The sequence below is a fragment of the Alosa pseudoharengus genome, unplaced genomic scaffold, assembly GCF_046254945.1.
Source record: "Alosa pseudoharengus isolate Yale_2024_CS ecotype anadromous, Long Island Sound unplaced genomic scaffold, YU_APseudo_1.1 YU_APseudo_1.1_scf_10, whole genome shotgun sequence".
Taxonomy (NCBI): domain Eukaryota; kingdom Metazoa; phylum Chordata; class Actinopteri; order Clupeiformes; family Clupeidae; genus Alosa; species Alosa pseudoharengus.
In genome coordinates, this window is record NW_027468565.1 from 3,733,750 (window position 1) to 3,760,960 (window position 27,211).

Sequence of the window (27,211 nt, forward strand, 5' to 3'; positions counted from 1 at the left end):
TAGGCGAAATTTGTTTGACATTTCTAATTGTAAACGCAGCCACGTTGAAGCCTGCAGTAATGTTTTTCACTGATGTTATGGCAGTCCACTCTGCTTATTGTTTTTCGAGAATGTTGCACTCCTGTTTGTCATTGTGCACGAAACTTCACGCCAATTCTGCATCTTCAAGCGCCCCCTTTACGTTCGTCCTAATGCCTGTTAGTTGTTGTGGATTGTCCTATATTTTGGTGTTGAAAATTGAAACGTCTTTAGACATGAAAAATCGATTTTACAATCGATTCAATGAACAATTATGTCTCGAGAATCGAACAGGATTTTTTCACAAAAGTGACAGCCCTAATGTTAACATTGTCATTCATATCAGATGTTTTGCAAATAGCCAAATAACCCAGTAGTTGTTTTGTTGCCCACCCAAAAAAGACACCCTGGTAACTCCTCTGGCTACAGTTAAGTTTTGGTTTGGTACTGACATGTTTGAAGGGATTGCATGATAACCATGCTTTGTGATACTGTCACAGTAGCGATTTACAAGAGTATGGAATGCTCTAAGATCATGTTTAGCCTGTCCAGCCATACTTATATGCAGCTGTAGTGCCAATAAAAGCAGAATAGAACATTGATTCACACTGTCTTTTTTTTTTTTTTTTTTGCAGGTTAAGTTACGCTTTGCAGAATTTCTAGGGAGCATGTTGCAGCAGCTCATGGATGAACACAGACATCAGGACAGCACCCAGAGCATGCCTGTCCATGTCCTGGTGATCACACATGGTGCCTACATGAGAGTGGTGGTGCGATATATGGTTGAAGATTTGCATTGCAGTTTTCACTCTGGAGTAGATAAGTCACATATCTACTCAGCCTGTCCAAACACAGGTATAATGCGATTTATTTTCAACATGAAATGTAATGAATCCTCAACTCCTTCTGACCTACAGTGTCTCTTTGTCAACCAATCCGACCATATCACAATAGAATTACAGTAAAGAAGATGATGAAACTGGGAGACAGTGACCATGTTTATGAATTAAATTGTTATTATCCATGTTTATGAATTAAATTGTTATTCTCCCGAAATCACTGTTATTTCCTTTGCATATTTTATATGTATGTTAATTATATATATCTATTTCCATATATATATTACAGACAATGATACTTTAAGAGTCCACAATTCCAATACAATGTGTCAATTTCAGTGAATTCTGAATGTTCTCTAAGCTATCTGTTAGCCTGTGGTCAAATGGACTCTGGTGTTCCTACATTCCTAGCTCTACAAATGGGGGCGGGGGGGGGGACGCTGATGGCTCACACAGAGCCAAAAATACAGTAGTTAGTCAATCAACAGGCTGCTTCTTTAGAATCAGAGACAGAGTTTATTGGCCTACAGCACAAGGAATGTAATATAACACTTCTTCTGACATTTATGGTAGATTGTCATACATGAGCAGTGTGCAATTGAACACGGGAATATTTTGGGAAATTAACTTATTTGCCGTCTCCCCTAGAGTTACATAAGATGATGCATACCCTTCTTGCCTCTGTGTGTATACTGTAGCACCCAGAACAGTAACTCAGTAACTCAGTCTGACTCACCCACCGTCAGCCTAGCTTTGCTTAGTTCATTGACGTGGTTGGAACCAACTAGCCTATAGCTCCAAAAAGTGACAAAAGAACTCCAACATTTTCATATTTATATGTGGTGACGTGTATCGAAACCGAAATCACAACTCATCCACAAACCTGTCACGATGTGAGAAGGCAGAATCGTGACACCCCCCTTCCAGTGTTTACTGCAGTGCTTTGCAGCTAATGGCCACCTTACAAACAACGTTGACAAGATTTGGGAAAGATTCTTGAAAGATTGTAGTCTTTTAACTAATTGCCCCCATTCAAGCTTTACTCAAAAGACTCCAATCTTTAAAGAATCTTTCCCAAATCTTGTCAAAGTTGTTTGGTGTAAGGAGGCCATTTATGCGGCGTGCCTAAGCAAATGTCTCCCGCCTTAACTACCGGTCCGTTGTCTAAAAATAAATAAATAAATCATAATTTCATAGCTTTCATTGTAGACCAAACAATATAGAAGTAGCCTACCTTAAACCCCCTCTTCTCTCTCTCTCTCTCTCTCTCTCTCTCTCTCAATGGACACGCCCCTCATTATGCACATTTAATCCAAATAAAACAATCACAATCGTGAAAGCAAGGACGCATAGAAAACGACTAGCTAAATTGTTAAATCCAATTAGCATCATTAGCACACTGTGCATATTTGTTTAAAACTCTTGCATTCAAGTTGACTGGAGTCATTTTGATATCAGGAAATTTAGTTGTTAGCAGTTCAACATTTACTTGCCAACATAGATTAAATAGGCCTACAAATATTTCCACAGAGAACTGGTGTATATCTGGTTATTAGCTTTACTGCTTGCTTGAGTAGTCCAACTTTGTTTATTCAATGCCCATTTACAGTATTCATCTCCCGCTCTACAAAAGTAAAAGATTCTTGAACGCTACGCGGCTGCTCTGAAATCATTGGTCGGTACCATTCATTATAGTAAGTCATTGGAAATGTAGTTTTTTTTGTCAGGGAAAAGTCATGGAATTTCACATTTGACCTCAGAGTGGGAACCCTGCAAAATGGCCTGTCACACAGAGAAAAAGTATTACTTTGAAACTTAAAGATAAATCTTTACTACTCACGTCACTACCCTCAACTTCACATGGAACTTACATTACAGTCTAAGTACTAACTAAAACATCTAATTTATACTATCCAACCGATTTTGACAGCCAAACCTTTCTGTAATCGACATGTTAACTTTATTTAACTGCGTGATCATTATGAAAAAACTTATCCTCGCTCGGAAAATCTAACTATGGTGACACATTTATGTAACACATTTAGCTAGGAGACAGTTTAAGCAGTTTGTAGTTTAGGCCCCTATTTTGCACCCTGGCGCATGGCGTAAAACTCGTTTTCCACCCGGCACAAAGTTTATTTTCTTATTTTGCTTGTCTATTTTTTAAACAATGCGCCCAGGGGTGTGGTAATTAACAACCGAGTGGCCTAGCGCATACAAGCTAAAGCGCATTACGCCACTGACCAAGATAAACCTGGTCAGAAGTCTATGGCGAGTTGTTTATATGTTATTTTAAGAGTGCATTGTCAACAGTCATATTGGCGGGTGCACAACACACCATAAAGTAGGCTAATAAATCTATTCCTATCTCGGGGGATTTTGTAGTTCTTCAGAACCCTATTTTTACTACCCCTGCTGTCCACGTCCATTACGGACACTATGATCATGTTTACCACTGCCACCTCCACAGTGTTGGGGAGTAACGGAATACATGTACCAGCGTTATGTATTCAGAATACAATTATGAGTAACTGTATACGTTACAGTTACAATTTAAATAGTCAGTAAGATTAAAAGAAAGTGAAGGATCACCGCACACTGGTGGATTTTCTTTGCTGGTTTATTTTTCAGTGAACGACGCGTTTCGCCAATGCTTCATCAGGTTCACAAGAGTTGTAAATAGCCTATCATGCAGTTAATGGGATGCATAGTTGGGAAGTTATAGTAGGTCAACTTGGTGTGAAGACACATATAGAGGAAATTGTCTCTCGTTGTTGCAGTGTTTCCTCTAGGATTTTTTTAAGCAGTGGGGGCAGGCCCCACAACAACCCCCCCCCCCCCCCCCCCCCGCGACACATACATAACAAAATAATTTTTTATAGCCTATAATTTAATATGAAAAGTATTTCTTTTAAAATATGAATTGCTTAAAAATACTGCTAATTTTATGCTGTTTAACAAATGTATAAATTGTGCACTGTCGCTTTAATTCACGTTTATTTCTCAATGATCTTCTGCCTGCTCCGCTATAGCTAGTACTGTACCTACGGCTGGGCCCTCTCACAGTTTTTAAATGGTCAGTAGTGGGAACTACTGTTGCCTTCATGATTTCCTTTTAAAAGTTTCTTATAAGAAGGATATATAAATTATCAACAATGACAAGCCAGCTGGAACCTGCGGCTCTCTCTCCCTCTCGTGAGTGCAGACGCTTTCACAATTAAATGGATCACATAATGTTCACGTTAGATCTGCTGCAAAGGAGTTAACTTAGTTTAACATGATGTTATCTCGATTTAACATGATGTTTTGACATTGACATTGCAAACGTTCTCTAAGGAGAGTGAAAAGCAGTTTGCAGTAAGGCTAACCAACGTCGTCTCTATCGCAGGAAAAAAATAGCGAGCAGCCTGATAACCAAATGAAATGCTCGGCGGGCCGCAGTTTGCCCACCCCTGGCCTAGGCTAAGCATTCTGTAGCCTAATTCATTAGAAAATGTAAAAAATGTTTGCACTTCTTTTTGCTAATTTTCACATTTAGCAACAAGGGTAACAAACGTTTAGGTCGTGCGGCCTTTGTGCGTCTGTGTAGCCCAAATTATTAAAAAATAAACTTTTCCGTGTCATACAACACAACTATTTATTTTAACATCATTACATCTATTAATACATCTATAGACTATTTCCAATTTGTATTATATTAGTGACTCACTTATCGTTTTAATGTTTCCAGATGTTTGATATCAGGACGTGAGCTGTCAGAACTGACAAGTTGAACGTTGTCTTATTAAAACGGACCCACCGCGGTGACGTTTTTGGTGGAGGTGTGGTTTAATAGTGACTCAGAAGAAAGCAAACGTTTGGACAATAAGCACATCCACACACTATGTAAACTGGACAGCCCCAAACCTCTGAATAGTTCTGCTTGTTGTTAAATTGCAATGTTAGCGGCTGCCAACGGGGGGATGTCGGCAGGATCATTTAAAAGGCAACTGCGACTATTGTGCGTCTGTCCCATTTCTGATACCGTGGGGGAAGAAAATTAAACCGTGACGGGCCGCCACTACCAAATCAACATAGAGGAAACACTGTGTTGATTTGCCTGATGGTAAGCACAGTGTACGGCCGTACACCTGCTTGGGTATAATAGCGTGTGCACAAAGCACATACACTTTGCTCCTAATATAGGCTACACAGACGCAGCAGTTTCCATTTCTGCAAATCATACATAATTACAAGGAAAAATACGAGGGATCATTGTGGTGTCCATGAGGATGTGGGAAAATAAGCATAAATCTAGCGTAGGCCTACACAATTTCCATGAATCATGGATGTGTTGATGACATAAATGAGGAAATATTAGAGGACTTAAGGAGACGTGATGTTGAACTGCATTATGCCGATGCCATTTAACCCAAATGCCCAAGCAGCAGCACGGGAGAGGAAAGCTTATCTGACAGAAGAACATTGCAAAAATATCACCATTCATTCATAGTGATTCAGTTAGAGTGAGCCCAAAACATCGGAAAGTATGTCTTTGTGATATTTCTGTATTTACATTTTGTCAAAAAGAAAAATCAATAGCAAACGGTTCCTAACTGAACAATCCTTGCTGTGAACCACTCCTGACTGCGCCTGACAAACCCGCATCATAATAGCAAGCGCACATGCACCTATTTAGATACTTTCGTTATAGCTCATTAAAATAGAGCTCACGGGCTGATTTGATTGATATTGTAAACCATACTTTATGCTACTCTACTTACATTCCATACGAAGACTGCAAAAAGAGGAGGTGCTCAGGAACTACATGCCACCACCAGGTAGGCTAGGCTATGTGTGATGATGGCCATGTCTGGCCCATATGTCAAACACAAGGACATCATGGAGAACTAGGGTTGCACGGCCTCCGAGGGCGCTGGTGAGTCTGGCGGTGGCGGGATCTGCGGCCGCCGGTTGCACCTCAGCCATACCAGAGAATGTCTGAGAACCAGAGAATGTCCGTACACGGCTCTGGCCATACAGTCTATGGATGGAACAAAGATGAAGGAGCAACTGTAGCCACGAGGTGGCGTCCTCGAGGACTTCCGGTGGCAGAAATGTTTCCCCTATATTTTCTGGTTTTGCCTATTCCCAAACCCCAAGAACACACATAAATCGAGAACCTTACCCGGAGAGTATTGGGTATGTTTTGCGGTTTTTTTCATAGGAATTTTCCAAAATACAGTCTATTTCTCGCAAGAATCAGGAAGTGTTATGCCAACATTAAAAACTACAAGCTTCCGGTAGACTCCCCCACTCACAGAATGGAACGCTCCAAAGTCATTGAAAGCTAACTTTGGTTTGTTTGCAGTTTATACAGCAGAGATGGAGGACATAAGGGGTAAATGCCACATTTTTACATTACCAACTTTGAAATATCTTATCATATCAAATATGTCTGTTTGGAAATAAAAGGAAAGGAATTAGGGCGATAGGGCAGTCAGTGCAGGCTACGTGTGTTTGGTCATGGTTCCGGGTAGGTAGGTAGCAAGTGATGGTTATTTTAATTCGTCAACTTTAACTTGCAGCTCACTGAGCTATCGTAACACCCCCAATTATCGCCACTTTTGTTCAGAAATTCTAAAACAACGATGTTTTTTAACACTTCAAAATAACATTTACTAAAATTAACCTTACATTTTTCATAGTGTGTAGATTTGAACAAAATCTGGTTTGGTTCTTAACGGGAGCATTTACTGCCTGAAATATCCGATTTTGTTTACCACGCTTGGAGTTATAGTGCTGGCCTGATGGGTCGCCTATTTACACCGTTTCAACGGCACATGGACGGTTAGACCGAGAATTCTCGTCGTGAAATTAAAATTCCACTGGAGCTCCAAGCGGTTGTGTACACGCAGCCTTACAACACTGTTTACAGCTCTTCGAGTCACGGTAAAATGTCATTTTTGGTACATAGCTAATTTAGATACACTTATGGTGTGGGTGGTTGCGTTTATTTAGGAGCCCGCCGTCTTGGTTTGTATAGAAATTGATATTAAGTGACACATACACGTAAGACGGCGAAAATACGGGACCGACGGTAATAGGGGGAGTTACGATACAGATTAGGCAACTGAATTATGAAGTGTAATTTTCTAATAATGTTATACATGTCAGCCAGTTGACTGACAACGCAAGGGCTGATGTGTCTCGGCTTGATTTTGTTTGAAGCTTGACTGTGATACGGCAGCTTGTGCTATGACCTGTCAGTCTGTTTTACCGTAGTGTAGGCTACATTATGACACCTACTGTAGTCTAGTCAACTCAGAAGATGAGCTAGGATTTTTTAGAGAACTGTATCGTAATAGAGGCAATATCTCGAAAAAGACGTGTTCTGATAGCATCTTGGGGAATGTAATGGCATCTTAAATCACTTTATCTCTGGCACATTTAAAAACAACTGGAGTTGTCCCCAGTGATACAGATGAGGTATCCTACAATAAGTTGATGATTTAGGATTTAGTTGGCCTATTAAAAGCAGAACTATAAGAAATCTGAAAATAAAAGCAGTAAATATGGGCCTTCTAATCTAGACCTACAGCAAAAGAACTAGGACTAGGCCTAGGCCTATACATTTTTTCTACTTTTCAATCATTCATTCATCATTCATTCATTCAACCTATATTATTCTCAGAGGTTCATTGAGTGTAGTCCTCATTTTCAGTGAAGTTACTTGAGTGGTAGTTACAAAATCAGGAATGGCTTTTTTTATGTTGTTGCCATTTTATTTGTCCATAGTCCATCTTAGGAACTGGCATGTTTTACATGGAAATATTGTATGCATTTATATAAGATGAACACATAATAACATAGTGAAGAAAGTTGAAATGATACAGTAAAACATTAGTAATTCAAACTTTTCCACAGCAGATAGACAGTGACAGTGAAAAAGTAGTGCAAAAGTAGAAGAGGAGGGATAGGAGAGTTTTTTTGTGAGAAACTACTTTTCTTATTAACTTCAAATACATTTTGATGGAAGATGGTAACGTGACACCTATTGTGTCCTTTAGGCATTAATGCACTATGCTGTTCTGTATTTCATGTCCAAAATTAGGCCAAAACTCCACAATGCTTCTTCATCTGTTTACAATTCAATCTAAACACATGTATTTGTTGACTTCTATTTATTTACTTTTCAGTATTTCCTTTGGCATGTGTGGTACAAAACTACGCCTGGGGAAAGGTTGGACTGGACAGTGAAGTGGCCAAACTGGTTGTTGGAGATGATCCTCAGGCTTTTATTAAACACGATCAACCATATGCTGAGGTTATACTATCTTGGTTAATTCTTAAAGGTTGTATCAGCGATTTCAGGCCCAAAAAAGGCCCAAACATAAATTATCACATTCATCTAATCTTTCCTAACGATCCGCTAGCTGCCTGCTCCATAAGCAGGCCGTCAAATCAACGCGTCTCTGTAGGCAGCCTAGGCTCCGAGATCTGTACACAAAAACAATTGTTACCAACTCAAAGGCAAAATAAAGTGTTCCAACATTGTTTGAACAGCAACAGAAGTGACGTTACCCCGCCATCGCTGATACAACCTTTAAAGGGGCACTATGCAGTTTTTGCTTAATTTACCTTAACTTAAAAGCTTCGAAGTCATTGAGATGATTATATGACTTTTTCCGGGTTGAATGGTGGCTGTCTTGCTTCACCATAATGTCTGTGAGTGGAAAAACCAGCCTTGCAGCTTCTGGCGAGCCACCGGCGTCAGAGTCAGAAAGTGTTGTGGGAGTCTCTGGTCTCGCAAGGCAATATATTGCTTTATGGCACTACACACATACACACTAGGCACCGGCTAGCTATAAGAACAAGGTAGCGATGGAGTTTCTCAGACATTAGTCAGGGCAGAGCCGGCGAAAAAGAAGCAGAAAGCGAGAAAACCGCTGTCAAGGAAGAACAGAGAAAGAGGAAATGGCAGACTGACCGAGCAAGGAGTGTTGTAAAATATCTACTCCGAAGCTGTAGGGGGAGCAGGCAAAAAGTGAGAAAACAGCGAAGAAATTGCCAAAACTGCATAGGGCCCCTTTAATTTATGTAATTGTTAGAAAATACTGTGGAGATGAGCCAGTTTTAACAAGAGTGTCATTCTTGTTGTGTCCTACCTAACTAAATTCCATCTGTTGAATGAAAAGGAAATACTTATACTAAAAATCTATGTTTTTTTTGTAGTGGCATGGAAGAGTAATGATGCTGAAATTAGATTTTTGTTGGACTCTTGGACGTCTGATGTGTGTTTTAGCTCTGGATGGGTGCGCACTCTAAAGGGGATGCCTGCATCAAAGACAACAGGATACCACAGAGGACGCTTGGTCAGTGGATTGCAGAAAATCCAGCATGCTTAGGGTCAAAGGTCAAAAAGACCTTTCATGGTCAGCTGCCATTTCTTTTTAAAGTCCTGTCTGTGAAAACGGCATTATCAATTCAGGCCCACCCTAACAGAGTAAGTACAGAGGTTTACAGAAATCAGTGTAGCGATTTTTGTATTTTGTTGTAATATGAAATACACTGTTCTAGATTGTTCTAAAGTATTACTCTATTGCATATGCATGCTTTGTGGATATTGGTCCCGGTAAAAGATTGCTATTTGACCATACTGGTGAGGCAAATATAATCCTTTATCCTATATTGTTGGAATAACAACAACTGACCACCACCAACTCTTTGTTTAGGAGTTGGCTGTTCAGCTACATGCCAAGTTTCCCGAGCACTATCCTGACAACAACCATAAGCCTGAGATGGCGATAGCACTAACACAGTTTGAGGGTCTATGTGGCTTTAGGCCACTGGAGGAAATCTCAACTTTTCTGAAAAGTAAGTATGGCTACCTACACCTTGGAATCAAGTTTAAGGATGTTGCAAAAACGTAGAAAATGCTTAATAGATACACATATTTCAACCAGTTCACACGTTTTTCACATATTTTAACCAGTTCACACATTCAGTCGAACTAATCTGATTTCTCTGTGCAATTATGCAGAAACAAAATTGTGAGATTCAACTATTTTAGCACACTTTCTCGGTTATATTTCCATATGATGGAAGGATTACTTTTTTCGTGAACATTACATGAAACAGCCTATTAACAAATAATACCAATGGACTAATGTTTCAGACTTTCCAAATTCAACAGCCAAAACTAGACAGAGAAAGGAACATGCCGTTTATTTCATGTGAGAGTTGGAGGGAGGGGACAGAGAAAACAGTTCAAAACAGTTTGGGACCCTCCCAAGTGCGAGATGATGAAGCCAGATACAGTAGCAGGTCCTGATTAATGATTAATGTTCTTTAGGTAATTTATGCATAGGCTATCCCTAATTCTTTGTTAGTCTACACCTCTTATCTCTCTCTCTTTCTCTCTCGCCGTCCCGGTTAGACACACACAAGCATTCATAAGTTTGTATGTATGCTATCATGTAAATGACATTATGACAAATTTTTGCCTAAAAAATGAGCTAAACTAAAAATGTTCCCCAAAAAATGGTCTAATGTCTAATGGCCTACTGGATCAATACACCCCCCCCCCGAACAGTGCTCAGCTAAATGTAATACATTATAATCAGTTTGATATTAGTTGGGGTTGTCTTGTTTTCAGCTGTTCCAGAGTTTCATACTCTAATAGGAGATGAAGCCTCAGAGGAATTACAGAACAGTGCTGAGGACCCACACCGCGCTGCAAAGGCTTTAAAGATGTGCTTCACCAGAATGATGAATTGTGAGAAGAAAGTTTTTGTTGATCAGCTCAACATGCTGGTAAAAAGAATTACAGATGATGGTGAATATTTTTCCGCTTGTCTGAGCTATGTACTAGGATGCCAGCTGTGCTCCACCATTTGGGAAAATACACTTATTTTCCACCTCCCCTCGAGTTAAACAATTGAGTTTTACCTTTACCCAGTTCGACTCAGAGAACGGTTGGATGAACTGGGGAAAGGTAAAACTCAATTGTTTAACTCAAGGGGAGGTGAAAAATGAGTGTATTTCCCCAAATGGTGGAATATCCCTTTAACACTGCAGCATTAACCTGTTTGTTTTGATACTCATGATGATACTCAATTTTATATGACTTTAGTTGTAGTTGATACAGAATGCTAGGATCTCAATAGCTTATGTTATGTTTGTCAGTGGTCAATGTTTTATATATATTATTTCTTTTTTTAGTAAGAACAGATTTAACATGTGAAGTGATTTTTTTCCCCCATTTGTAGAAGAAACAGGTAAAGATACATCAGGAAGTCATGGGAAGCTTTTGCTGCGACTAAATGCTCAGTACCCAGGAGATATAGGATGCTTCTCCATCTACTTTCTCAACCATATCATTCTGGAGCCGGGTCAAGCCATGTTCCTGGGGGCCAGTGAGCCACATGCTTACTTAAGTGGAGGTCTGTATTTAATAATAGTCCTGTGATGTCAGTTGTTTAACATGGATATCAGATCCAGAACGAAATGAAGAGGAGCAAACTAAAAAAAAAACCTTGGTGAAAGCCATTAGAAAAAACCTGAAGCGTTTGTGCTACAGAATAGAACAGTGTTAATCTGAGAGGTATACAATGAACCATGATTGGTATGATTACCATGCCAACTGTGCATAGATTGTGTCAGCAGTCATTACGACCATTCTTGGTGCAATTGATTGAAGGAAAGCCAAATTGATACCAAATAGGTGTGTAACTGAATGGATTAAATAAACTAGTTCTCTTCTCTTCTACCAGACTGCATTGAGTGCATGGCCTGTTCGGATAATACAGTGCGTGCTGGATTAACCCCTAAATACATTGATGTCAACACACTGTGTGAGATGCTCAACTACACCCCTGGTCCAGCCGACTCTAAGATTTTCCCCTGTACGCAATACTGCTCCGATCCCTTTGTCCACCTCTATGATCCGGCTGTTCCTGACTTCTCCGTTATGAGGATTGAGGTAAGTAGACCATTGTTGCGAAATTGAATAGAGAAGAGCCTCTAATCACTTTGATTTTCAGTATAACAGGACAAATATGTTAGCCTGGCCGTATCCACATAGTATCTCCACTCATTTTCATTTCACTGAGATACTATTCTGCCTGCTCAGAATGCGTTTACGTTTCCCTCAGCCACCAGTGTGAAGAACCAAGATTCAAGAGATTTTATTAACCATTTGTACATGCAGATACTATAGGATAGGAATTTAGGCATAGGAAGTTTTGTGCAAAGCTCTTAGAGACAGGGTTGGGTGTGACACTGTGCCAACGGGCCCTATACCCTTGTCGTTTACTGTGGCACTTTCCCTTAACCTATTATATAAGCGCGTTCTAAATGCATTGTTTTCGTTACAATTTTCTCACATGGTGCGCCTTCCCCACATTCAAGGCGTAGCCTAAAACTTAGTGGGGGTCTGGGGTGTCACTCCCATGAACATTTTGTAAATACTGTTAACTAAATGCACTAAATTTCTGCACACTTTCAGTCAGAGACTAGGACCTACACTATGCCTAAAACACACATGCATGATCTGTACATTGAAGGCCTACAGTACATGCTGGTGGTTTGGATGAGAGGGGTCTTGGTGTGGTAGCTCGGTAGCCCAGAGCCAGGAGGTTTGACCGCTGCATCTGGGATGATCTATCTCAGCCACGCAGGCGGCAGGTCATGTCTCTATGCACTTCTAGTAGCAAAAGCCTGCACACTCTACTCCGGAGCAGTCGTAGCTTAAGATTACGGGAGAGATCATGGTCGATAGGATCATCCTCCGACTTTGGCAGTTGATAATGTCGTAAAGTTACAGTCCGGCACAGCCCACCAGCCTGTCACCTAAGTATGGACAAGTAGCCTGTTGATTGAATGTCCAGATGAGTCCTCCGTTGCCTCTCACATCTCACTCTTGCCTTCACGCCAGCTCCTGTACCTCTTCTTTCTCCGTAGCTCTGCAGGTATTTGATGGGAAAAGCACTCACATGAGCCTCATAGACAGTAAAAGAAATGGACGAATAGACTCCGTTGTTTTCAATGGGAGGGGCACTGACACAAATGTAACAGTTTTTCAGTTGCCCTCCCATCGTACTGCGCAGACTCGAACTTAACTTTGTGACGTTAGCCATCGAACTGAATCTTGTGTCTGATAGATGGTTTACACAGAAATTCTTCTCACACTTCCTTCGCCATCAAAGTTAAACATGTATTTATTTATTATTATTATTAACATCATCATCATCATCAAGCCTTGTTCATGTTGAAACTACCAGACATGATCATCTTCAAACACGTCTGGAAAAATCCGCATATACAGAGTTTTAGACCATGCCTTAGGCTAACCAGCTACAGTACGACGTGACTCATAGTCATACAACAGATCATTTTGAGTAAAAAAACGGAAACGGAGTGAAAGAACTACTATCCCATGAGCCTTTTCAAACTTACACATTTCGAACATTTGCAGCCTAACGATAGTTTAACATGCTTCTATTTTAATGTTAAAAAGAAGATGACTAACTTCCTACCGTTTCCATTGAGTAAATTCAACTTTCATGATGAGAAAACAGTTTTATCGGACGGCTTCACATTCTGACAGCCTTGGTATCCATCTTGATTCCAGGGAGTAATGAGACAATAGGCGCGGGAACAGTGCCATAATTTAGTTTCGAAATCAAAAGTGTCTGTGGTAAATGGCAGTAGTAGGCTAATGCCTGCAAACATAAGAAAATTGGTCCCTTTATATGGCTCTGGTATCTTCAATATCATTAATCACTTCAGGAAATACCAATTTGGTCCCGGTCAGGAAAGGGTCAATTAGGTGTCTTTTAGATTTGTAATGAAAATAAAAAAGTAGCTCATTATAGCTCGGCACATCCGATTTTGCCATAAGTCATAAGTACAGAATTTGTGTTGTGTTGTCTTGTGTTGTTAATTTGCAATGTGTCTGAAACTCTTTTACATTGTACATTTATTCTGATCCATAGTACCAGTACTGGTATAAGTGTGACTTAAAAACATAATACACTGTGTTAGTAAATTAATTGTAATAATAAGGATGATTGTGATGACAACAATGCCATGGCTTGATGGCAAGCTTTAAAAAACAAAGTCAAACATGTCACTTTGTTAATGAACAGATCCCAACTGCTGTAAAGGAATACACAATTAACCCAGTGGACAGTGCTGGCATCCTGCTTGTGGTCAGTGGTGAGGCAACTGCTGCTGCTCCCTCTTCCTTTTCTGATTTGATCTTGAGAAGAGGCTCTGTCATTTTCATCTCGGCCAATGAGGGTGTCTCTCTGCGTGTGACTTCGACATGTGGGATGACAATGTACCGTGCATGCTGCCTATTATAGCAAACTTGAACCTTCAGTACTTTTCTGAATTAAAATTTAGATTTCCATGTCTTACGGCATATGGGTCACCATGATTAATGTTTTCAGCTGATAATTCAATGATATATACACTACTCACAAAAAGTTAGGAATATCTGGCTTTCGGGTGAAATTTAATGTTTCAGTACAGAAAGTACTGAAACATTGGACTGTTGGACATGCACATTCAAAAGTCTAGAGAAGGTCACATTAAGTTCAACTGTAAAGGTTATAGTGGATTTTAGGTTCATCCTGAATTTTCACCCGAAAGCCGAATATCCCTGACTTTTTGTGAGTAGTGTATAATTGATGTCTGTGAAAAGTATACATTTCTTGAAGGTAGACTATGCAGGTTTAGGTATTTTTGGCAGCTGTAGAGCTCCCTCTAGAGTCGCGATATATTTATATTTTACTCTGCTGTTGTAAATAGCAAACGTCTCGTGACTATGCACAATGAAAATGCTTTTGTTGTGGAGGTGAAGGATTAACAACAGGCAAAAACTATCCCCAAAGAGCTATATCTACTGACAAGGTAATGTTTCACAATTCTCGCAAGATTTTTTTGGGCCACCGCTCTTGAAGATGTATGGCTGGTTTTCTCGGTAGCGACTCGCTATCTCTATGCTGTAGGCCTATCTATGCTAGGTGAACGATTCGCCTATTACAAATTCGTTTACCATCAAATTGGCTTCGTAAAGGTTATATTAAGGTGAAAATCTTGCATAGTGTACCTTTTAAGTATTGTGAATCTTTAGCCACTTTCCTGAACAGAGTTCTTAGCACTGCCTTGTAAGTGGTTGTGGTTGAATCTGACACATAACATCTATGCATGTCTACATAAATTGAGCAGAATTTTAGCATTGTTTATATTTATGATCCAGAATGTACTTCTTTCCTGTGAATCAACACATGCAGTGTCTTTATATTGTATATGTGAAATTGAAGGAATGTTAATTTTTTTGATCACTTTCTTTCTTTGTTGGTTATTTGAGGCACAGATTCCGGTTATGGTTATGGAATTTAGTAGACGCGTTGTCCAAAGTGATTTAAAAATGGACAGTAAACAGTTTTAAAAAGTTGGTAATATGATGAACATAAGACCAGTAAACCTTATTCATAGAATGGCAGGGTTATTCCGTATTAGTAGCAGTGATCAGTGAAATCTGTGACCATTGATTAGTGCATCAATGCTCATCACAGTGGTGTCCATCATGTGCAATGTTCTATCCAATTAGAAGACTTCAGTTAGTGCAGTGTTTGTCAACCTTTTTTGAGCCACGGTAAATTTTTTACACAAAAAAAAAATCCCACGACACACCACCAACCAAAAATGTAACACAATTACACACTGTAGCCTAATACAGCAAAAATAATTACAAATTCGTCTCCATTTGTTTACAATTCAGTTCAGAGTCTGCATTTTTTCCTTTTCAAGTAGGCTAGGCCTTTCCACATTTTATGTTTCAGACTCATCTTAAAATGGATTCAATTATTTTTTTCTCATCAATCTACACACAATACTCCAACACTCCACAAAAAACAGGTGTTTGGGGTGTTTACCATCAAATTGGCTTCGTAAAGGTTATATTAAGGTGAAAATCTTGCATAGTGTACCTTTTAAGTATTGTGAATCTTTAGCCACTTTCCTGAACAGAGTTCTTAGCACTGCCTTGTAAGTGGTTGTGGTTGAATCTGACACATAACATCTATGCATGTCTACATAAATTGAGCAGAATTTTAGCATTGTTTATATTTATGATCCAGAATGTACTTCTTTCCTGTGAATCAACACATGCAGTGTCTTTATATTGTATATGTGAAATTGAAGGAATGTTAATTTTTTTGATCACTTTCTTTCTTTGTTGGTTATTTGAGGCACAGATTCCGGTTATGGTTATGGAATTTAGTAGACGCGTTGTCCAAAGTGATTTAAAAATGGACAGTAAACAGTTTTAAAAAGTTGGTAATATGATGAACATAAGACCAGTAAACCTTATTCATAGAATGGCAGGGTTATTCCGTATTAGTAGCAGTGATCAGTGAAATCTGTGACCATTGATTAGTGCATCAATGCTCATCACAGTGGTGTCCATCATGTGCAATGTTCTATCCAATTAGAAGACTTCAGTTAGTGCAGTGTTTGTCAACCTTTTTTGAGCCACGGTAAATTTTTTACACAAAAAAAAAATCCCACGACACACCACCAACCAAAAATGTAACACAATTACACACTGTAGCCTAATACAGCAAAAATAATTACAAATTCGTCTCCATTTGTTTACAATTCAGTTCAGAGTCTGCATTTTTTCCTTTTCAAGTAGGCTAGGCCTTTCCACATTTTATGTTTCAGACTCATCTTAAAATGGATTCAATTATTTTTTTCTCATCAATCTACACACAATACTCCAACACTCCACAAAAAACAGGTGTTTGGGGTGTTTTGTAAATGTATAAAAAATAAAAGACTGAAATATTCCATTTACATAAGTATTCAGATCCTTTGTTATGACGCTTGTAATTGAGCTCTGGTGTATCCTACTTCTATCAATGGTCCTTGAGATGCTTCTACAACTTGATTGGAGTCCACCTGTGCTTAAATTAATTCACTGAACAGGAAAGGCACACATCTCTATATACTGTAAGGTCTCACAGTTGATGGTGTATGTCAGAGTGAAAACCAAGCCACGAGGTTGAGAGAATTGTCCGTAGACCTGCGAGACAGGTTTGTGTGAAGACACAGATCTGGGGAATGATACAAGAATGTCTGCAGCATTGAAAGTGCCCAAGAGCACTGTAGCCTCCATCATTCTCAAATTGAAAAGTTTGGAACAACCAACAGTCTTCCACAGATCTGGCTGCTCAGCCAAACTGAGTAATCCAGGACGAAGGGCCTTGGTCAGACAGGAAACCAAGGACCCAATGGTCACTATGAATGACATCCAGAGTTCCTTTGAGAGGATGAGAGAAGCGTAAAGAAGGACAAACATCAGTGCATCACTCCACCAATCAGGCTTTTATGGTAGAGTGCCCAGACGGAAGCCATTTTTTGCCGGGAGTTTCTCAAAAAGCACCTGAATGACTCTCAGACCATGAGAAGTAAAATCATCTGGTCTGATGAAACAAAGACTGAACTATTTGGCCATAAATTCCCAACAGTGTGTGTGGAAGAAACCAGGCACTGAGCTATACTGATGTTTGTCCTTTACGCTTCTCTCATCCTCTCAAAGGAACTCTGGATCTCATTCATACTGTTTATCCCACAGAAAGTGTGCCCTCCCCTATCATTTTAGATTTCATTTTATAATCTATGGGGTTTTGCTTGTGACATGTAGCAGGGGTAATTATGCTTCCCTGAATTTCCCCATCCTTTCTACAGTACAGTGTACAAGTTCTAGTTTGTGCATTTTCCCACACCTCTGAGGTACAGTAGGTAGCAGGGGGTGTGGCATGGGTGTGGCAGGAATAGTTTCCCACGGGACCCCTTAAGTTTTGATGTAGCCCCCTCCTCTGCCTCTTTTGCAACTGTCCCACGGCAGAGGAGTTGTGATGCGCCTGGCTCACTCCATGCCTGATTATTTTCTTTCTTTTGTCATCTCAGAGAGCAATAAATATCAAAGCAACGGTCGGTTGTGGCGTCCATCATTCTTCCACTATACACAACGCAGTGATCGAGGGAGGGGAGAGACGATCTCCGTTACACATGCAAACAATTTGTGTGTAGGCAGTTTAAAGAAAAAAGTACATGAGAAACGTTCATTAGGACAAAACCAACATTTGAAACTACAGAAGTAAAGAATATGTTTAATATGAACCCACTACTGATACTGATATTTGGATAACACAGCATTGGATATAACTAAAACAAATAAAAACTAATCAAATGTAGTGACACTTCTCAGTCATTCTACATAAAGGCAGATGGTAATTTTATTAAAATAGGAAATCTTTAGATTTACACAATAAAAGTCAATAAAATATAAATTAAATTTCAGGAATATGCTGCCAATACGTGTAGCTTTCTGAAGCAGCAGTAAAAGCATGAGAAAATGTGTATGGTGTGGCAGAGCTTAGTGATTTAAATGTTCTAATGCTATACATTGTTATCATACACCCAAATCCACAATGGATTTCAATTCATTTATCTGGGATTTTCTTCTGCACTGGAGATTAAATTGCTATGAAGCTAGAGGAGCAAAGTTCAATATGATAGTGCACTTTTTTAATTTTTATATCATTTATAGAGGCAGCATCACAGAAACAGGTTTCTCATGGGATCAGAGAACAGAATGAAACCTTACAGCTGAAGTATGATTTCAGTAGTTAAAGATAGTAACAACAGGGTAGCCCTAGTCATCTGGTTCAGTTACACACTGTTCCACAATTTCCCGCAGGTTAGGGTTTTCCATTGCAGCAGCAACCCTCTCTTTGTCATTGATTTGTTTGTTAACTGCAGTGGAACAAAAGTTAAATTCCATTACAAACATGACTGAGATTTATAGACAGAATTTCTCATCAAGATATTTTGGGTATTGTTATTAAGTTAATATTTAAATAATAAAAAAACTTGAGTGCTTACTGTCTTCCTCAGTTGTATGTGTTCCTTCAGAAATATAAATTTCCAACTGTAAACAAATACATAAATACCATAATACATGTAGGATTAGATTAGGATGGGATCTGTAACCAACACTTGCCCTAGGCGTAATACAGATGGGTAACTGGTACACTAGATATTTTCGCTGTAATTAAATGGAAACAAATGAAAAGTGCTTACCTTGTGTTTAAATGGTAGGCATCGTTGTAATTTGACTTGAAGACAGAGGCCTACAAGTGAGTGATAGAGAGAAAAACCATTAGCTTCATCTACAGAATCTGTCATATCTCGATCATGTAAAACAAACCAAGTTAGTTTTTTAGTTGAAAATGTTGTTAAATGTCCTTTGTATCAATGAAAAACTATTGACTCTTGAACCATATATCCTGACAAAACAACAGTCAGCTAACTACAGAGTGGAGGAAAATGTATGACAAGCATATTTGTGCCTGCAAGTAATACAAAACATCTGAATTTCAGATTCAGTGTTATTACAATGATGCTGAGTAGGTATGGGGGTAGAATTGTCTAATAAAGATCTGTACATACTCGAAGAGGTATGCACAAATATATGTGTATTTGTAAATACCAATACACAAATATATAAAGTAATTTGTACAAATATGCGTGTATTTGTAAATATATTTTTGACATCTACAAATAAATATGTTTGGTTTTGTGTGTGGGAGGCTTTGGATTCTGCATTTGTGGATCGCATTTGTGGATTTGTGAATCGCATATGTGGATTTGTGGATGACGTAATTTTGAGACATTCCTATCGCACAGCGATCCCTCCCCCAAACATTCTAAATCAATTGTATGCACCATTTCTATGTAGTGTATGCACCATTGCTATGTAGCATAATAATGCTACTGAATACACCATTTGAAAACTTGGACCCCATACATGACAACCTTTTTCATGTACAATCTGTATAGTGCTTTAAATTGTCAGATTAATCTTACTATGTCTCAATTCATTTGTATCAAAAATGCCCTCCTCCACCTTTGGTGCTTCCCTACCTTCTAGCTGCAGTGTGTATCCTTAGCAATAAGTAGATGCAGCATATTGGGTACTGAAATATTCACAGGTATCCATAGAAATAGAATTTTCATGTTGTTTTATCCAATATTAGTTGTGCAGATGTATAGTCCATCTTATACACACCCATTGAACCAACAAAGAATATGCAAAAAAAGAGACTTTTGTGTAACTATTCCATATTTTGTGTAGTCCAATAGTCCAAATAGTCTACAAGAAACCTCAGAGTGTTTCCTTTCATTTGAGACCAGGATTATGCTTCTATACCAAGAGGTTGACACACAGTAAGGCTTTTATTGTCAGTATACATTTTGCGTAACCAAAAGTCCTATGGGGACTTTCCATAGGGCATTTTACAAAACGCATGAGCTTACCGTGCCAAACAATAGTCTAAAGTACTCATTTTTCATTCTATATTGATCTACTTTTGCACACAGTTTCACAAGACCTGGTGCTAGGTCATAAGTCATAGCAAGTGACCTAGAGGCTGAAATGTGGTCAGTTCAGAGATGCTTGTTAGCCGGCAGAAAGAAAAAACTATATTCTAGCCTCTGTAACTCAGTACTTCATTGTTCCCTAAGAAACTACAGGGTCTAAGCTTTCTGAAGAGGTCAAGCATTTGATGGTTGGCCAAAAGAGGGAACAGTGCCCTCTGAAGTAGGCACAGTGCAATTTTGGGGGGAAAAGACAAAATAAATTCCTGTTATTAAATAAGTTAATTAAAATAATGAGGAAAATCCAACTTTTAAGGATACCAATTTTCTTTGTGAAGGAATAATGTATTGTAAATAAATAAATGTTCTTCCTTAAAATACAGGGGGCATAAGTATACAAACCCCTATGTTAAATTCTCATAGAGGCAGGCATATTTTCATTTTTAAAGGCCAGTTATTTCATGGATCCAGGGTAGCCTACTATGCATCCTGATAAAGTTCCCTTGGCCTTTGGAATTAAAATAGCCCCACATCATCACATACCTTTCACCATACCTAGAGATTGGCATGGGGTACATTCCATAAGATCATCTCTCAATGCAAATCAAACCAGCTATTAGGCTAACTGAAATAAAACCATGCCAATCTCTAGGTATTCAACAGGGTATTCAACATTATTTATTCTACACAACACTACATACCTATCAATGTTGCCAGAGAACAGTGGGGTACTGTAGGAGAGAATTTGATGATAATGAGGTATTCATCATCTCCAAGTTCATGAACGTCAACGCATTTCTCAGAAACAACGTCTAGCTCTTCCAGAGTGTTGGGTTTCTCTGGATCTCGAATAGTACGGATAACATCTAAGAAAAGATAAGAGATTAGTTGAATTACAGGCATATCCAATATGTTGAATATGTCAGTGTGGACTCAAAAAAACTCAGATGTCTCTCCGCAGTCCTGCCTCAGGCCTGTATACGAAGTGTTAAAATGGGAAACAAATAGTGGCTTGTTTATGCTTTAAACATTTCAAGCCCACTTGTTGCTTCGGAGGCATGGAGGGGAGGGGTCATTTGATTAGCTGTTGAGTTGAGTATTGTGCAGTGCAAACTATTTGTTTACTTTTGCACTTTTTATCCAACATATTTCCGCTTCAGCGTAAGTGCTCTTTACGCTTATTGACAGCTGTTAAAGGGCCTTTAACAGTCAGAAGTAGCCTAGGTTAGGCCTACCCTCATGGCCAAAAAAAATTTATTCGAAGAAAATATTTAGGATAGAAAGTGCAAAGGTGATTTCAGATTTCACATTGTACAATGGTGAGTCTGAGAGATAAAGCATATACAATCTGAAAGATTGACAGCATGTCAGCTATGGACGGAACAGGTCACTGCGATAAACTTATTTTCTCGATATCCATTCGATCAATTTGGCTTATCAGTGCATTCGTCTTTACATAATCGTATATCAATTGAAATGGTTTATAGCAGGTATAAATTACGTAAGCTATGTGATTATGATTAGGAGTTCAAGTTTCCAGGACTGACTGGAAGTCCATGAACACCGATATTGTAGGATAGTGTGACATTGTAGCTAGCAGCCTATCACCCATCGGACAACACACCGACAACACAGTTATCGGGTGACTATCCTAGCCAGAAACAATAAGCCTACATTAACATGCCAAGGGGATGAACCATGTTCACCTTTGCACTTTACTTTATATTATCTGAGACGCCGACAGGCCTAACGTTAAGCTTTTATTCGAATCGATTGGGAGCTACATAACATGTATTTGAGTTTTAACCTAGCAAGCAACCTTCGATAGCATAAACAACTTTAATGGTCATTTTACCATAAACTTCTAATGCCTTTTCTTCCATATTTTTGGTCCCAGATACATTCTTCACAGACAAGCCGGAGAACTGCAATAGCTTGCTAACTGTCGGTGCTATTTTGCTAACTGACGGTGTTTCAGGCCGGATTCGAACCTGCGATGACATTCTTAAAGTGCTATGTAGCACAGCGCTGCCATTCCCATGTGTGCCACGGACACGCTGATTAACCCCATTACGCAGATAGGAATTCCAGCTTCATTTGGAACGATTTGTACTTTATCTTTATATTCTTTATCTAATGTTTTACATGCAGCACTTTGGATATTAAGGGCTTAAATTGAAGAAAACAAATGGGCCAAGACATTCATTCACCTCCAGACCTTTATTTCCTTCATTAAGTCTACATTTTAGAACATCATATACAGAGAAAAATGTCAAAAAAGTAAAAAACGCCTATTATTTTTGTAGTTGTCAGTGTGTCCATGGATGGTGTGTTACAACAGCAGGTCATACACTATATTTCCTGTATCTACATGTTCTTAGGAAGCAAACTCCAAAATTTAAAGCAGATGCATAAAATTACATAGGTTCTACACAGCAATTTCTAATAGGTGCATATAGGCGTTTCCAAGTGTCCATAACTTCTCCAAGCTCTCCAAAATCCAAAAACAAGATTTTCCCAATATAGCAGGTTGTGTGTGTGGTATTTTTGTGTTTTGACCTTGTAAATATACATTTTACTTAATTTCAGGCTAATATTTACACTTCTTTCAAGTTAACCAATAAGGAGGATCATTACCTCTCCAAATGCCACCTAATGTATTGAAACTGTCTTTTAGGGGAAATGTAGAAGTGTTAGAAAACAGTCCATACCAGAGTCCCATTAGCCAGAACAGTTGCAAATATTTGTAATAATTGTAAAGGAGGAGGCTCCACGTCTTCCCAGTCTGCATCATGCCACATGTCCACTGGGGGGTCACTCTCCACTGGGGCTTGAGCTGGGCGGTTGCCATGCCTGGCACCACGCTTTGCTGCAGGAGGGCATGGAGTTGAGGCTGGAACTGGTCGCTTGCCACGCTTTGCTGCAGGAGGGCATGGCGTTGAGGTTGGGGCTGGAACTGGTCGCTTGCCATGCCTTGCTGCTGGAGGGCATGGAGTTGAGGCTGGGTCTGGGCGCTTGCCATGCATGGCACTACACCTTGCTGCAGGAGGGCATGGAGTTGAGGCTGGGGCTGGAGCTGGGCCTCTGGCACAATGCTGAGGTGCACTGGTGCTGGCTGAGGGACCAGTGGCAGAGGTACTAGGAGTGGAGTAAATGTTCCCATGAGTAGTGAATTATATTTTGTACAAGCTAATAAATTGATCATTCACAAAAAAAATAATAGATTACTATACCAACATAGCAAGTGCATGTTTGATGAAGTCATAGACATATTTATGACGAAGTATAGCCTACGAATGCAACAGGCTGATTTGACAGGCTGCCAAAGTATCTCGCTCTTTCTCTCTCTCACTCTCTCTCTCCTACATGACATGCACTGCAAAGGCTAACATACTAAGAATTTTTTTTTAAATTTAAACTACATTACAGTGTAGAACATGAAAATATTTATGACGAACTACGAAATGCAACAGTCTGATTTTCTTCGTGAGACTTATAGCATGAATTCACTCGTACGTGACATGCACCATAAAGTTCAGCTATGCAAAGGCACACATCCTAAGGATACATATATAATATAATATATAAATGTGCATTACTTCAACTACATTACGTGGATAGACACACGATCACTTACATTTCAAGGATGACATCCATGCCCTCCGCTAACTCGAAGTCCACGCTGCTCCTAGCCTGAACCACGGTCCCAAATCTCCTCGAAGTCGAAGTCCGACTCCACATCAAAAAGCTCGGCGTGAATCTCCTTCAAGGTCTTACTTCGTGGTCTTGCCATGATGCAAAAATCAATATGCTCCGAGAAATAGTCAGAAGAAGAGAAATAGCGTTCGTCAAAGCCTCAAACCTCACTACGCCATCTGCGTAATCCACATGCGCTAATTGCGCATATGGACTGCACGTGGGTCATTGTCATGACGCACTATCCTTGGAAAGGCATGGTTAGACCAATCAGGGTAAATGGCACATCTATGTTTTTGTAAGAAGGCATACTATTCGTTAAGAAAGACGTCAATCACTTCTGGGAAGCCTGACGCGAACTAGGAAGTAATATTAGAGACCACGTTCGAATGTAAACAAGACACGCGTTCTCACCATAGGTGAAAGAGACCGTCATTTATCAAAACTAGTTAGTTGACAGCAAATAACAACTCTGGAATTATAAAGAGGACATCTTTAGCTTTTGATTCATGTATACCATTGTATGTAAACTTGAATTTGGTGGTTGGGAAGAGTTAGAGAAGATCTTGTTGCATTTATATAGGGTAAATGTTACTGTTCTTCACTGTAACGTGAGCAAGCAAATAAACAACCTTTTTGGACATATCAATGCAGCTGAAACAAATTATTCAGATATTTTGAAGGTAAATAATTTTATTTTGAGTTTATTTGAACTTAACTTACATCTTGAACATGTTTAAAGAGCTCCGTTTTAAAGGGAGGCTACTTCCTGTGTAAACATTAGCAACATGCTAGGCTAGGTGAATATAGTTCGTTCTAGTTAACTATTGCATTAGGGCTACCCAAAATACATATGCACATAGTTGGAATGTTAGTAACAATGACTAGTTGGTTGTTTTGGATTAATATTGATGACTGCAGGAATAAATTACAAGCTAATTTGAATATTCATAATGGGCCCGCCGGCGGGCCCACTAGGGGGCGCTTTTGCCTAATGGGGTTAATGCAGTGCTCATTATACATGATTAGAGTCTCGTGACTGCCGGCTACTGCGTGCGTGCGTAGGTCAAAGTCCGCCTATCGCAGCATTCCCCTATGTTGTAAAATTATTTTTTACTCCTCTGGGTGTTGCAATGGATATCAATGATTCATATGATTGCCCTCAGTAAAAAAGCACAAGAAACAGGACGCAAACAGTTACAAACTCTGCTTCATAAGATGTCGCGGGCGATTGGGAAGACGCTGAGCAGAGGGCACCGTCGCGTAAAACATCGTGAGACCGCGGAAACAGCCTGACGGTGCTTCAGGCTGGATTCGAACCTGCGATGACATTCTTAAAATGCTATGTAGCACAGCGCTGCCTTTCCCATGTGTGCTACGGAGACGCTGATTAATGCAGTGCTCATTATACATGATTAGAGTCTCGTGACTGCCGGCTACTGCGTGCGTGCGTGCGTAGGTCAAAGTCCGCTGATCGCGGCATTCCCCTATTTTGTAAAATTATTTTTTACTCCTCTGGGTGTTGCAATGGATATCAATGATTCATATGATTGCCCTCAGTAAAAAAGCACAAGAAACAGGACGCAAACAGTTACAAACACTCAGGTTCTCTGCTTCATAAGATGTCGCGGGCGATTGGGAAGACGCTGAGCAGAGGGCACCGTCGCGTAAAACATCGTGAGACCACGGAAAGAGCCTGACGGTGCTTCAGGCTGGATTCGAACCTGCGATGACATTCTGAAAGTGCTATGTAGCACAGCGCTGCCTTTCCCATGTGTGCTACGGAGACGCTGATTAATGCAGTGCTCATTATACATGATTAGAGTCTCGTGACTGCCGGCTACTGCGTGCGTGCGTGCGTAGGTCAAAGTCCGCTGATCGCGGCATTCCCCTATTTTGTAAAATTATTTTTTACTCCTCTGGGTGTTGCAATGGATATCAATGATTCATATGATTGCCCTCAGTAAAAAAGCACAAGAAACAGGACGCAAACAGTTACAAACTCTGCTTCATAAGATGTCGCGGGCGATTGGGAAGACGCTGAGCAGAGGGCACCGTCGCGTAAAACATCGTGAGACCGCGGAAACAGCCTGACGGTGCTTCAGGCTGGATTCGAACCTGCGATGACATTCTTAAAATGCTATGTAGCACAGCGCTGCCTTTCCCATGTGTGCTACGGAGACGCTGATTAATGCAGTGCTCATTATACATGATTAGAGTCTCGTGACTGCCGGCTACTGCGTGCGTGCGTGCGTAGGTCAAAGTCCGCTGATCGCGGCATTCCCCTATTTTGTAAAATTATTTTTTACTCCTCTGGGTGTTGCAATGGATATCAATGATTCATATGATTGCCCTCAGTAAAAAAGCACAAGAAACAGGACGCAAACAGTTACAAACACTCAGGTTCTCTGCTTCATAAGATGTTGCGGGCGATTGGGAAGACGCTGAGCAGAGGGCACCGTCGCGTAAAACATCGTGAGACCACGGAAAGAGCCTGACGGTGCTTCAGGCTGGATTCGAACCTGCGATGACATTCTGAAAGTGCTATGTAGCACAGCGCTGCCTTTCCCATGTGTGCTACGGAGACGCTGATTAATGCAGTGCTCATTATACATGATTAGAGTCTCGTGACTGCCGGCTACTGCGTGCGTGCGTGCGTAGGTCAAAGTCCGCTGATCGCGGCATTCCCCTATTTTGTAAAATTATTTTTTACTCCTCTGGGTGTTGCAATGGATATCAATGATTCATATGATTGCCCTCAGTAAAAAAGCACAAGAAACAGGACGCAAACAGTTACAAACACTCAGGTTCTCTGCTTCATAAGATGTCGCGGGCGATTGGGAAGACGCTGAGCAGAGGGCACCGTCGCGTAAAACATCGTGAGACCACGGAAAGAGCCTGACGGTGCTTCAGGCTGGATTCGAACCTGCGATGACATTCTGAAAGTGCTATGTAGCACAGCGCTGCCTTTCCCATGTGTGCTACGGAGACGCTGATTAATGCAGTGCTCATTATACATGATTAGAGTCTCGTGACTGCCGGCTACTGCGTGCGTGCGTGCGTAGGTCAAAGTCCGCTGATCGCGGCATTCCCCTATTTTGTAAAATTATTTTTTACTCCTCTGGGTGTTGCAATGGATATCAATGATTCATATGATTGCCCTCAGTAAAAAAGCACAAGAAACAGGACGCAAACAGTTACAAACTCTGCTTCATAAGATG

General features: G+C 40.0%; 3 protein-coding genes across 7 annotated transcripts in view; 2 read left to right on the forward strand and 1 right to left on the reverse strand.

Moving 5' to 3' along the window:
* Positions 1–1,074, forward strand: part of tigara (TP53 induced glycolysis regulatory phosphatase a) — a 35,931-nt gene extending 34,857 nt beyond the window's left edge. For both annotated transcript variants that reach the window (XM_076303048.1, XM_076303039.1), the window contains one exon: positions 654–1,074. In XM_076303048.1, the coding sequence (XP_076159163.1) occupies positions 654–983 (330 nt within the window). In that variant the 3' untranslated portion in view covers positions 984–1,074. The remainder of the gene's footprint in view (positions 1–653) is intronic.
* Positions 1,075–6,142: 5,068 nt separating this feature from the next.
* LOC143142233 (mannose-6-phosphate isomerase-like) lies at positions 6,143–16,711 on the forward strand. Of its 4 annotated transcripts, none has more exons than XM_076303009.1 (8): positions 6,143–6,237; positions 8,036–8,163; positions 9,142–9,342; positions 9,572–9,713; positions 10,495–10,674; positions 11,108–11,281; positions 11,612–11,820; positions 13,988–16,711. In XM_076303009.1, the coding sequence occupies exons 1-8, from the start codon at positions 6,222–6,224 to the stop codon at positions 14,204–14,206; spliced, it is 1,269 nt and encodes a 422-aa protein (XP_076159124.1). In that variant the 5' UTR covers positions 6,143–6,221; the 3' UTR covers positions 14,207–16,711. The 4 variants fall into 4 exon arrangements, with proteins under 4 accessions (XP_076159124.1, XP_076159142.1, XP_076159138.1 ...); XM_076303027.1 differs by lacking the exon at positions 6,143–6,237 and adding an exon at positions 6,695–6,788; XM_076303023.1 differs by lacking the exon at positions 6,143–6,237 and having other exon boundaries at positions 8,065–8,883; positions 9,072–9,342.
* Positions 16,712–18,009: 1,298 nt separating this feature from the next.
* Positions 18,010–22,258, reverse strand: ciao2a (cytosolic iron-sulfur assembly component 2A). The gene is made up of 5 exons (XM_076303059.1): positions 22,150–22,258; positions 20,996–21,160; positions 18,999–19,048; positions 18,801–18,846; positions 18,010–18,671 (listed from the first exon to the last, which is right to left on the reverse strand). The coding sequence occupies exons 1-5, from the start codon at positions 22,175–22,177 to the stop codon at positions 18,571–18,573; spliced, it is 390 nt and encodes a 129-aa protein (XP_076159174.1). The 5' UTR covers positions 22,178–22,258; the 3' UTR covers positions 18,010–18,570.
* Positions 22,259–27,211: the final 4,953 nt, after the last annotated feature.

What these genes read in the sequence shown, in the direction of transcription:
- LOC143142233 (XM_076303009.1), top strand. An exon ending in ACGATCAACCATATGCTGAG is followed by an intron (nt 8,164 to 9,141) that starts GTTATACTATCT and finishes TGTGTGTTTTAG; the next exon opens with CTCTGGATGGGTGCGCACTC. An exon ending in ACATGCTTACTTAAGTGGAG is followed by an intron (nt 11,282 to 11,611) that starts GTCTGTATTTAA and finishes CTCTTCTACCAG; the next exon opens with ACTGCATTGAGTGCATGGCC.
- ciao2a (XM_076303059.1), bottom strand. Translation starts at nt 22,177, where the DNA reads ATGGAAGAAAAGGCATTAGAAGTTTATG. An exon ending in GCCTACCATTTAAACACAAG is followed by an intron (nt 18,847 to 18,998) that starts GTAAGCACTTTT and finishes ATTTGTTTACAG; the next exon opens with TTGGAAATTTATATTTCTGA. An exon ending in ACATACAACTGAGGAAGACA is followed by an intron (nt 18,672 to 18,800) that starts GTAAGCACTCAA and finishes GTTCCACTGCAG; the next exon opens with TTAACAAACAAATCAATGAC.